Source organism: Sitodiplosis mosellana, unplaced genomic scaffold (assembly GCF_009176505.1).
Source record: "Sitodiplosis mosellana isolate CC-2019 unplaced genomic scaffold, AAFC_SMos_1.0 Smas_scaffold_6226, whole genome shotgun sequence".
NCBI lineage: Eukaryota > Metazoa > Arthropoda > Insecta > Diptera > Cecidomyiidae > Sitodiplosis > Sitodiplosis mosellana.
In genome coordinates this window covers 20024970-20036353 of record NW_022601467.1, presented here as the reverse complement: position 1 = coordinate 20036353, position 11384 = coordinate 20024970, and the positions used below count along the sequence as shown (strand labels likewise).

Sequence of the window (11384 nt, the reverse complement as noted above, 5' to 3'; positions counted from 1 at the left end):
AGAGAGAGAGAGAGAGAGAGAGAGAGAGAGAGAGAGAGAGAGAGAGAGAAAAAATCGGTTGTCATGAATAGACGTTTCAAAGAGGCGTGAAGGATTTTGCACTGAATGTTGAGCGCAAAGAGAGAAAAAAATGGAATATTGAAAGAGATCAGCAGCCCTGGAAATGGGTTTTGTTGAATAATTCCTTGTTGTCGAACGTTCATGACTTGCGACGAGCGCTGAAGTCAATTCGCCAAAACGAAAACATATGAACGTGATATTCAATTCATCATTTTCACCGAACTACACATAGCATTTCAGCCGGGTCAAAGACAAGCGAAGAGGAAAAAAGAGCCTCAAGAATGGTGCATCAACGAACAAGTTTGCGAACTAGCAACAGCGGCAGACACACGCATATCATGTACATATATTCCGGAGCCGGGCAGAGAACGATAGTGAGAGAGGCAGATATGAAGAAAAAAGAGTCAACGAAGAAGATTGTGTAGTCGACGGCATTTGAATAACAAATTACGAAGGAAATGGAAAAGTGTGCTAAACAAATCACCGGGTTTCAGATTCCATAATCAAAGTTCACATTGTTGTGCAAATTGGCGCAAATTTATGGTGCTGCACTTAGAGAAGCAAGCTGGTGCTTGGCTTTGTGCACATCCAGATCATGCCATATACACATTTGAACTCAATTTTTTCTTCTTCGTCTTCGTTTTTTTCATATTCTTCTTCAAAGTTCGCTACTTCGGTAAGTGAAATTGAAGTTTTTCAATTTTTTCGTCTGTAGTTTGTCTCCGTTTATCAATTTATTGAGTAGTTGATGGAAGGAAAATGATATACAATTGGCAAACACTTCAATGTTGCGAGGAAAGTATGATGGAATCTGCCATCAAACGCATGTACATTTCGTTTGGATTGAATAATGCCATTCTTCATCAATTTCGGATCGACCAATTATTAACACTGTTTTGTCGCTCCGAAGAAGAAGAAGAAGAAACATTTCTTTCAAAAACATTTGGTTACAATTGATAACGATTGCGTTGACAAGAAACAAACTTTGTGTGCTGGCAACCATTTTTTTTACAATTTTTATTTGTTTTATTTTTTGTTATTGTTGTTGTTTTCTGCTATAGCAGTGTACACAATTCATATCTCTCATTTTGTGGTTTTTGCTTTTGTGGTGCGCGCTAGCGCGTGTTCCAACTCCCAAAACACACAGTGTTCGGCGGTACACAGCCGAAATGGAAAGTCGAAATGAGCGATAATCGTTTCTTGTTGTTTGTTCATTTAGACACTAAATCGCTTGCACAACCATCATAAAAGCTGAAATCCACCAGCCAAACCAGTACAACATACAGCGATGGTAACGATAATACCTTATCTCTCTTTATCAGCACCAAAACGGTTAACGAACAAGTTTTCCGCACATACGCATCATCACAGAATACCGCTCACATTTCCACTCACAACCATTTTGGACTTTAGATCTTGAAATTAATATTCTTTTTTTTTTTTGTGCACAAGAATTGATAGCCGAAAATTCACTACACCGAAATCATTTGTAAAACAACGTAGTTCCGTTTTTGACCATAGTTCTGTTTTCGAGGGATTTTTTCTATGATTTGCTCGTGTTAATTTTCACTCTTTTCAACAAATTGTTCAATTTTGATCAATGACTGGACAAAAGATTGCCATTGGCGAATAGACTTATTCTGAATTTATCGCCGTACTTTCTATTTGATTTTTTTTTTCGTCAATAAATTTTTCCAATAATATGTTGTCGAATTTGACTGACGCGAACGCATGACTTTGGCGCACTAACAATAACAAATCATCCATATACCGATATGGTTTCTAGCGTTCGGGCTAATGCTACATGGATACACACTACACAGTGAGAGCATATTTTTATGTATGGTGCATGTGCCCAAGCAGCGAACAGCAGCAGTAGCACGTACACGTATACTCGCACACCGACACATACAGTCACACACAGTCAGCCAATATCCCGAGCACAATCACCGGTTTCAATTATGTTACAAGGCAGCAACACAGAATCCGTTTTACATGGTGGTAACCGAGCAACCAATAATTTGAGATATTTTATGTATACGTATTTTTATCGTAGTTCTCATTTATCCTATCTCTCTTGCTTATGGGCTCGGTGTGTGTGTGTATGTCTGTGTGCCATGTAAAATCTTTCGTTTAGCCCAACTGCGTCTGCTTTGATAGCTCTTATCCTGACTTCCTTTGGCTTTGCCGAGATGATTTGTTTGTTTGTATATCTCTTTTTCGTTTCCGCTCATATTTAATTTTTCATAAATATGGTATCATGTCATCACAATGTAATGGAGATTTTGCCTTTTGCTTTGCTCATCAATCGAAAAGAAACACATCACGATGCGATGTGGAACAAATTAAAAAGAAAGTACAAATAACAACACAGAGAGAGAGAGATAGAGAGAAAACTCAATTGCCATGCGATCCAAGCCGAAATGAATCAAAGTCAGGCATACATTGGATTAATCAGTAAATGATGATAGAAAAAAGGTTGGGCTATCTTGCTATTGATAGAATTTCGTACATTCTCTCTCGTAACTCGATGCGTTTGCGAAAAGTTTCAAAATAGATATACCAACAATTGATGTAGCAAACAAACAAACGAATCAACAACAACAATAGCAGCAGCATAACAGAAGAGAAAAAAAACCTGCACGAACCTGTATCGCAAGTAAATGCGGCTTAAAGAGCAAAATGCTGAAGCGAATTTAATTTAAAGCGAAATTAGTGCTGAACTCTTTTTATTTTCCGACTATTCTCTTTCTATCTTCTTGCATTTGAAATATGGATTCTCATTTTCTGGGGATTTCAGAGCTAAACGACATGAAACCGAAAAGAAGTAATAGAGCAGCATCAGTGGCATATAAACGAGATAAAAATGCATTTTATATTTGGTGAGTTTTATTTTTGTACGACTTGGTGCAAAGCACACACACACACCAATGAAGAGCAAACAAGCGTAATAAAGACATAAATATATGGAAAATGCATTCATAATGCATCACATAAATGCAGGCTGTCTGCTCGGTATTGTATGGCTGTGTGCGCTAGAAATCCGTTTGGTATTTAAACTGTTTCTTCTTTTAACAAAAATTTAATCTTCAACAATTTTTATTCTTCTACGGCCGTTTTTAGTTTGTATTTTCCGTTTGTTTTTGTCATTGGTAATGGGAATTGTTCTGCGACGACAAGTTGTTTCTTCTTACACTGAGCTATAGCGCTGTATGGCTATGGTTTCATTTAATAAAAACCGCAACAAAAGAATGAAACAATGTGTATGGCAAATGAAATGCTCCTTCAACAGCAGCAGCACACACAAAAACCGAGAAGAAAATGAAACATGCAATTGCTCGAGCATTATTTTGCGTATGGTGAAGCTGTATAATCAACAGTTGGGAATAGCATTGACAATTCTCTAGCGAGAGAAGGAGAGATAAAAAATGCATCCAAGGAGAAACAAAATGAACTGAATAATCACAACAAAAGAAACGAAAAATATATTACACACAGCTCGAAATGTAATATCAAAGAAAACCGATTTGTGTGTGGTGGTTCAGTTGCTGTGAATGAGCTGGGCCCAACTTTTTTCAGTCCATCAACCAACAAAAATGGTTCGTTTTCTGTGCGTGTGTTTTTTTTAACGACTTACAGAAATGACGAAGCGTGTGGTGAAATAAGGAAGAATATAAAAAAAAGCAGCGGTCACTCTTTATTTTAGGTTGGCTTTTGTGCAGCCGTTGGCTTTGTTTTCTCCGGTTGTCCATACCAATTATGAATGCCACATGAAATGCCAAAGAAAAACGAACCAAACCGGACCGTTTTATAATTAGAATTTCGAATGAAAGGTTCTCACCGGTTTCTGGAAAGTTTGAGGAACGAAAAATGCTTTATTATGCGTGTGCGTGCTCTCTTTAGCTCACTCTGTATTTTCCAGCGTTAGTTATCGATTGGCTGGTGAATCATGACACATCGGCGTCGCATTTCCCGAAACAAAATAAAAATGACATAGCCAGCGAATGAGAGAGAACATAAACATTACATATATACACGCGCCACATTCAAAATGCTGAGAGCTTCACTAAACCACCATAATGATTGCAACGCACGGAAACGCATATTTTGTAGCATAAATAAAAGTCGAATGAATCTTTTATCGGCTGAACAAGAGAAAAAGAGTGAAATGGAGCGAGAGAGAGAGAAAGAGAGAGAGAGAGAGAGAGAGAGAAAAGAGCAGCAATCAAACTAAATAAATAATGGAGAAATATGAATGACGCAAATTTCTAGCAAAGAGGTCTTCGGCCATTCACATCCATAAATAATGATTGGGTCTGCATATTTCGAGCGAAATGTGAATAAATATCGTAACTGCATCGGTTTGTTTATTTTACTACAATCGATAATTGGCCTGTGCGTTCGAGAGAAAGACAGACAGAGAGAGATAGACTCGATGCTATATATTTCCTTTCTGTGACTCGTTCGACTTTCTTTTACTCGTCCGGCGCAAAAAAAAACAACAACAACGCAGCACTACAACGCAATGTGACACATAGAAAGAGAACATGATCCAGCCACGATGTGTATACTCTACTCTGATGATGTTTTTTTTCTTCTTCTTTCGCATTTTACTCACTGCTCGCTGGCATTCGTTTATATGTTTTTTTTCTCTACAAATGTGTTTGTTTCGATTTTGATTTCGCAGCGCGCTCATATTCTGTATAATTCGCCAATCAGGGGCGCTCACATTTGGTTCGTTCGAATTGAAAACAAGCGAAGACAGGCTCTCTTGAAATGCTTCAAAAATATAAATGAGATTCGAAACTGAAACGAATGAACGAATAACATGAAACGCCATTTTTAATCGTATGACGTCGTAATTTCTGTGCATTTTATGTTTCTGTTCGCTCAACTGCTCTTATAATACTTTGTTTTTTATTTGCTCTCGGTTGCTGTGACGGTTTCACTGTCTCTCACTATCTAATTCTCTCTTCTATTTGTTCTCATATTTTTGCCGTGTTGTTTTTTTTCCTCTTTGTTCTCTCTCTGTAGTAATTTAATTTAATTTAAATTTGCAGAGTCGCCGCCTGTCAGTACATATTCGGCTGGTTTGCGGCCGCCACTGCCAATCGACATACTCGGTTGTTACTGTTGTTATTGTTGTTGTGTGCCTGATAGCATGTACACAAAGTGCGATTGTCAATTTAAAACGACTCATTCAACTGAGAGATTTTTGAATAATTAATCGAAATGTTTCAAGTATTTTAGCTTGTGATTCGTGGCCATCATCTCGCGAAATCATGGAAAATAACATATAACGAACAAACGGAGCAAAAAAAAAGTATCATATTGAAATGAATTCATTTAGTGAGCTCATACTAAGAAGCCATTCGAAACCCATAAACCATACCAAGCACTACTATTTTCATTTCCACTGTGTATGAATGCGTTACAATAAAGTAAAGAAAAAAAAAGAGGTTCGACTGGTGATGATATGTTTTTTTTTCTTCTGTTCATTCGTTCGTTCGGTTTTGTTGTTATTGGCTCCGACGAATGGAAATATTCTCACTGAATTTTCACCATATTTTTTTTTTTTGAAGCGCATTTTTTTTCCCTTCGTCGGCCCAATCTCAACACAATCAACAAATCTTACTCAATAATAAAAAAAAAATTGTAACGCTAACATATTTGTTGCAACCTTTCAATGGACAATTTCAATGTAATGACAACCAATTATTTTTGGTGAATGTATTTTCGCACTTTGGAACTTACACTGAATAGATAGATACACACATATATTTCGTATGAACTTGTATTATTTCTTTCTTTCTTCAATGGTTGATTTCGACAAATTTTTTTATTTTATTTCTTATTTCAACTTCTTCTTTTTGTGGGGTTTTCATCGTCGAATTTCTATTTACACTATGGGGCATTTGATGTTCTGTTCACGTTTTTTGATTTGCATTTATTTTTTGTATCTCGGTCACACTCTCTTGTTCACAAAACCCCGAAAAAATTTCATATATTTTTAGCGATTATGAACACTAAGCACTGCTCTGCTGTCAACACTCGCCATTTTCTTACGTTATACACTAACGCCCGTCACGATAGTCTGCTGTTCACTTTTGATCTGAATGGGAAATTCATTAATATGTTGCGAGTCACCTCTCTCTCGCACTCAAAATCCAACGACATGACATTTACATGGCTGCGCGCACGCACACACAAACAACGCGCTTCACTAACAACCGTGTGCGTTCCAATGGTGGCCAATGTTTAACGTATATTTTGAGCTTGACATTTGTTTTTTTGAATGGAATGTACAGATTTTTGAAAATGAAAACACTGCAATTTTAAAATGAACACAATTTTTTGAAGATAAAATTTTCAAAAATCGAATCAAAAAGCGGTTTTTGGTTACACCAGGAAAATACATAAAAAGTATGAACAGCCGCTGCTTGTCGTCATTCCATCGATGTGCTGGTGATGCACAGAACGCACCCGAACGAGTTGCTCAGTTCCGTTTTGCTTGCATTTTCAAACTGTCAAATGTGAGCAACAACAAAACAATCAAAATAAAAACTATGTACGCGATGAAAAAAAAAATTAAAAACGAAGGAACGCTTCAGCACCAAGCCAAAATACAATCAGAGTGAACATGGATTTATTCCACGGTTTATTGAACATTTTCAATTGTGATTCAACTCGAACGAACTGATTTTCCAGTGGTTATTGGTGAAAATATTCAAGTTGTACGGTTTGAATGGTTTTAATTGAGGGTGGAACAGTGTAAATAAGAGGACAGAAAAAACGATATATGTACGGTGGTGAGAGAGATCCTGAAAACCAGTTATCTCACATTCGTAAAGCGAATCATTAGTGTGGTTTTTCTATACACTAACGATAGAATAATATGTCGCAAGCTGTACCACCAGTACATTCGAGGCGACCACGGCCAGAGATGAATCAAAATAATGCTAACGAACCAATTACAGCGGCCAGATTCGGTGAAACCGAATGGGAGGCTCGCGATGTACGTGTACCAAATGCAATGCTCTTAAATGGTGTCTGTGCCACGAAATGAACTAATCTTTGTTGTCATTCTTTTGTTGTTGTTATTTTATTCAGTCACAAAGACAGCGGGAGTTGGAGGAGGCGAGAGCGCGTGCATCTCAAATGGAAAAAACCATGAAGTGGTGGTAAGTTAAAGGGAATGCCCCAGTTTCGATTTTGTTCTGTAAATAATTGTTTATTGGAATTACTTTTTTTTTCGTGCTCAGGTCTGATTGTACTGCAAACTGGCGTGAAAAATGGTCAAAGGTTCGTTGTTCAACTTTTTTCATTATTTTTTTTTCAATTTCTTCGACTAAATAACAAAAATTTGAATCAATTCCAGGTACGAAATGAGCGAAACAAAGCTCGCGATGAAGCGAAGCAACTACGAACTAGTCTTGAAGCCGCTATAAAAGAGTCAAACTCATATAAACGAGAGAAAAATGAGCTCGAACTACAGATAAACCAATTGAAAAAGGAGATGGAAAAGGTGCATTTACTTATGATGAAGCACGCGGGCCAATTCAATGGCAATAGCGAAGAGAACGAACGAGATGGTCGTGACAATTCCAATTGTTCGCCAGACATCTCATCGGATGGTCTCAAAAATGTAAACAGTGAAGATGGTTTAGTCACAAACTCTAAGTCACAGGATCACAATGAGAAACGCGATACCGAAATCGAAGAGTATGTTCTACAAGGTGCCGTTCCAAAGCATGTCATCGAATCATTGAGAAATGAAGGTATGAACGGTGAATTTTCGTGACAAAATTGTACAATTTTAATGTATATTCGTTCCAATTTCATAGAAGATCGAAGAAATAGTGCCGAGGAACGAAGGCTTATCCAACAATTGTCCAAGGATGATTTTGAAGAAGAATGTCTGATGCAACAGATCTCCATGTTACAACTCAAACTAGACGAAAGCCGTAAGAGTGTACAAACCGAACGAGAGTAAGTATTTAAAAGAAACACACACGGAATGTAAATAGCCAACGTTAACCGAAATGTTGACCGTTCACAGCGAAAAGAATAATTTGTATAAAACAATTGAAAAATTGACGAGCGAACTGGAGGATATCAAGGAGAAATATGAAGAAATTCGGTCTGCCAAACAGGAAGCGGTTCGTGAACTACTCACGTTGCAAGAACAACACAAAGCCGAACTGAGAATTCTCACCAATTCACAAATCGAAGAAGCTAATGCTCGCGAAAATTTGGAACGTAAACTATGTGAACTTCGAGCTGAGGTGAGGATTTTGTTATTTTTTTTTTTAACCTTTTCTTTTGGAATTTGAAATTTGTTTTAATAAAAAAATATTGACGTCTATGCAGCTCGAACGCTTGCAAGCTGAAAATGCAGCTGAATGGGGCAAACGAGAACGCATCGAATCCGATAAACTGGCACTTGAACGAGATAACAAAAAGTTGCGTAATGAAGTTCGAGATTTGCAGGCAAGTTGAACGGATTATTTAGCTTTAGATAATAGAAAAATGGAGTTTTAATGGAAAAAATTGTGACGATTAGGATCGAGCTGATCGACGTGGACGACCAATTCCAAGTAATAATGATGCTGAAATGCGTAGTTTTCAACAGGAAATCATGGATAAAAATAAGGTAAAAACCAACGAAATGGATCATTTGAACAAAGAAAGTGTGTTTTTGGCATTTTACTTAATCCAAAATTTCGATTTCGTAGGAAATATTCGAATTGCGACATTCGCACAACAAGTTCAAGAAAATGCTTGCTGAAACCAATACCGAGCTGGGTCACGCGGTGCGACGTGCCGAACAGTATGAAAATGAAGTGAAACGGTTACGAGCACGTGTCGAAGAACTGAAACATGAGTTGGCTGGAGCTGAAGACGAAATAGACAGTCTTCAGGCGCAAATGCAACATTTACAAACGAGGTAAGAGCGAAACTGTTGCTGCACATTTTGTACATATACAAACAAGAAAAAAAGTGTTACATAAAACAAAATCAAAATGAAATTAATGAAACGAATTAACTTTCACTTAATCGGACGCTGCTTTTTTGGCTGCTTATTACTCATAATTTAATCCAATGAAAATACACAATAAATTTTGAATCACGTGTTAAACGCACATGCACACATCATACGAACACTTTGCCACCGGTGTGCTGTGAATGATAGAAATTCAATAAGTCCAAAGCATCATTCAAGCTCAAAGCCGAATTATCCGCTCGAATGCAAACCGAACATAAATGATTTGCGACAATTGTTTGATGAAAACTCGCGGGCCGATAATAAGAAAAGCCATCGGCATTCGGCAATTTATACCGATGCGAAGCATACATCGTTGGATGAAAGCATATTCGATTATAAGAACGGTGGTGGAGGCGGCGGTGGTGGTGGTGGTGGTATTTATCATCAGTCACAGTCAATTGTGATGGCTGCCATACCATTGTCACGTCATTCGGATTTCGAGCGAGTTAAGCAAAAGTTCGACAAGCCAATCTCATCACATTCACCGTCATCGTCGACGCGTAACGGCAAGAAAGCCCGCAATTTCAGTAGTTTTCTGAAGTTTAGCAACAAACGCGGTGACTCGATCCCATCGTCAAACTGTGACATTTCACAAACACAAAACAATAAATTACCAAACAATTCAAAATTAACCGAATCGATTGATTCCGTTGACAGCACCAAAGCCATAGCTGGTGACAGTTTGAGCAATAAAAAAATCGATGCATACATGCACAGTAGCATTAATATCGACGGACTCAAAGTGTCCGACGACGAGGAAGTAAGTATTGCGACAACAGACAATCTTTAATGGCCATCGGTTTATAAATATGTGTGTATTTAAAACAAACTTTTGCGACACTTTCTCTCTCTCTCTCTTTCTCTCGTTGTATTTGTTTTCTTCTTTTTTTTTCAAATCAGTGTGCCGTGCAGAGACCAATGAAGGCTACCAAAAGATGGTTGTTATATTTGATTGCATGCTTTGTTTTGTTTTTTTTTTATTGAAAAAGAAATCCGCGTTTCGATTAACGAGCATCATCATTTCGAATTTTCAGTTTATTATTCAAAATTCTCATTTCGAATAGCCACTTGCGATTATTGTGTGTGTGTATTTGTTATATTTAAATCGTCGCTTTTATGTTTTTTGGCATTGTTGCAATCAATGGCGTAGATGTTTTAATTTGAAATTTTCATTAGCCATTTCCAAATAAGGAACCAATTGATACACAAAATTATATCGAACAATCAAAATTTCACTAGCAATTAGAAAAGTATCGTTGAGTCGATCGTTTTTGATTGAATGTAAACCAAAACAAAATTGCTCATTATTTGATTTTTCTTTCTTTCTCTCCCTCGAATTGCAGGCACCGTAGTCACGAGCCCAAGGATATTTTGTCGGGAAACGAAGAAACAAGTGATGACTGAACGACATTACCAATCCCTCCGTCGCCGCTGCTCAAACTGGCAAACACAATCTTCTTGCATTATTTTTCATTTAATTAAGTACTTCCAAGTAGAACCATCGACAATTCATTTTCGTTGTTTTTTTTTCTTGCCTATTAAAACATTAGTCATATTTTTCATTGCTAGTAACAGTCTCACTTTGATTCTTATGCCAAAACTGAATCGCTAGCCAACTTAAATAACGATAACTCATTTTTTTTTATTTCATTTTTTAACTTGACTGAACGTAGTTCGACATCGATGTATTGCATAAAACATTGTATTTGAACACATATTTGTGGTGCATTTTTGATTTAGTCTTTTCATCGGGCTCATTCCAAAGGGCTTTCCACTCAAAAAAAGAAGTCGAACACAAAATGATCTATCTCCTCTAGTGCATGATTAACTTAATTGTTTAGCTTATTAAGTCATTCTATTGTGATTTCGCGACTTTTTTTAAGATTCAATTCATACTCTCTAATCAAAGTCAGCGTCGAATACGGCGTGCGCGCTTGGAAACCTATTTTTTTTACTCTCATCACAAAATTCATTTCATTAAAAAACAACAACAATGTTTGATTTATTGTCCTATATTGTGGAAATATACGGGGAAAAAATAACAACATTTTCTCGTCGTAGACAACTAACAGCGCCAATTTGTTGCGGCGAAATATTACAAATTGTACCAAAATGTAATTTTATGATTAAACATTGAAATTTAACAGATTACCACGGTCTTTTTTTTATAACTCTATCAATGCAATATTTCAGAATGTCTTTGAAAATATTTTTCACGAGAGTAAATAGTAATAACTATACAGTATAACTACTCTCTTTGTTTTGTCGACAAAAACTG

General features: G+C 36.9%; 2 protein-coding genes across 13 annotated transcripts in view; one reads left to right on the top strand and one right to left on the bottom strand.

The window, feature by feature from the left end:
• The window catches only part of LOC129578783 (homeodomain-interacting protein kinase 2), a 47553-nt gene extending 41321 nt beyond the window's left edge, over positions 1-6232 (bottom strand). For 2 of the 7 annotated variants that reach the window (XM_055467885.1, XM_055467886.1), the window contains exon 1: positions 5815-6174. The gene's annotated coding sequence lies outside the window, so the exon portion shown is untranslated. Of the gene's footprint in view, positions 1-1364; positions 1861-5726 lie in introns of those variants that run through there. The other 5 variants (XM_055467890.1, XM_055467891.1, XM_055467888.1 and 2 more) reach the window with 5 other exon arrangements.
• Positions 6196-11254, top strand: LOC129578790 (coiled-coil domain-containing protein 102A). 6 transcript variants are annotated; one of them, XM_055467908.1, is made up of 12 exons: positions 6196-7075; positions 7171-7241; positions 7323-7362; positions 7439-7838; positions 7908-8049; positions 8120-8345; positions 8431-8550; positions 8624-8713; positions 8796-9007; positions 9254-9866; positions 10007-10044; positions 10450-11254. In XM_055467908.1, the coding sequence occupies exons 1-12, from the start codon at positions 6956-6958 to the stop codon at positions 10508-10510; spliced, it is 2133 nt and encodes a 710-aa protein (XP_055323883.1). In that variant the 5' UTR covers positions 6196-6955; the 3' UTR covers positions 10511-11254. The 6 variants fall into 6 exon arrangements, with proteins under 6 accessions (XP_055323883.1, XP_055323882.1, XP_055323885.1 ...); XM_055467907.1 differs by having other exon boundaries at positions 7905-8049; XM_055467910.1 differs by lacking the exon at positions 10007-10044.
• Positions 11255-11384: the final 130 nt, after the last annotated feature.

What these genes read in the sequence shown, in the direction of transcription:
- LOC129578790 (XM_055467907.1), top strand. Translation starts at nt 6,956, where the DNA reads ATGTCGCAAGCTGTACCACCAGTACATTCGAGGCGACCACGGCCAGAG. An exon ending in AGTGTACAAACCGAACGAGA is followed by an intron (nt 8,050 to 8,119) that starts GTAAGTATTTAA and finishes GACCGTTCACAG; the next exon opens with CGAAAAGAATAATTTGTATA. An exon ending in AAATCATGGATAAAAATAAG is followed by an intron (nt 8,714 to 8,795) that starts GTAAAAACCAAC and finishes TCGATTTCGTAG; the next exon opens with GAAATATTCGAATTGCGACA.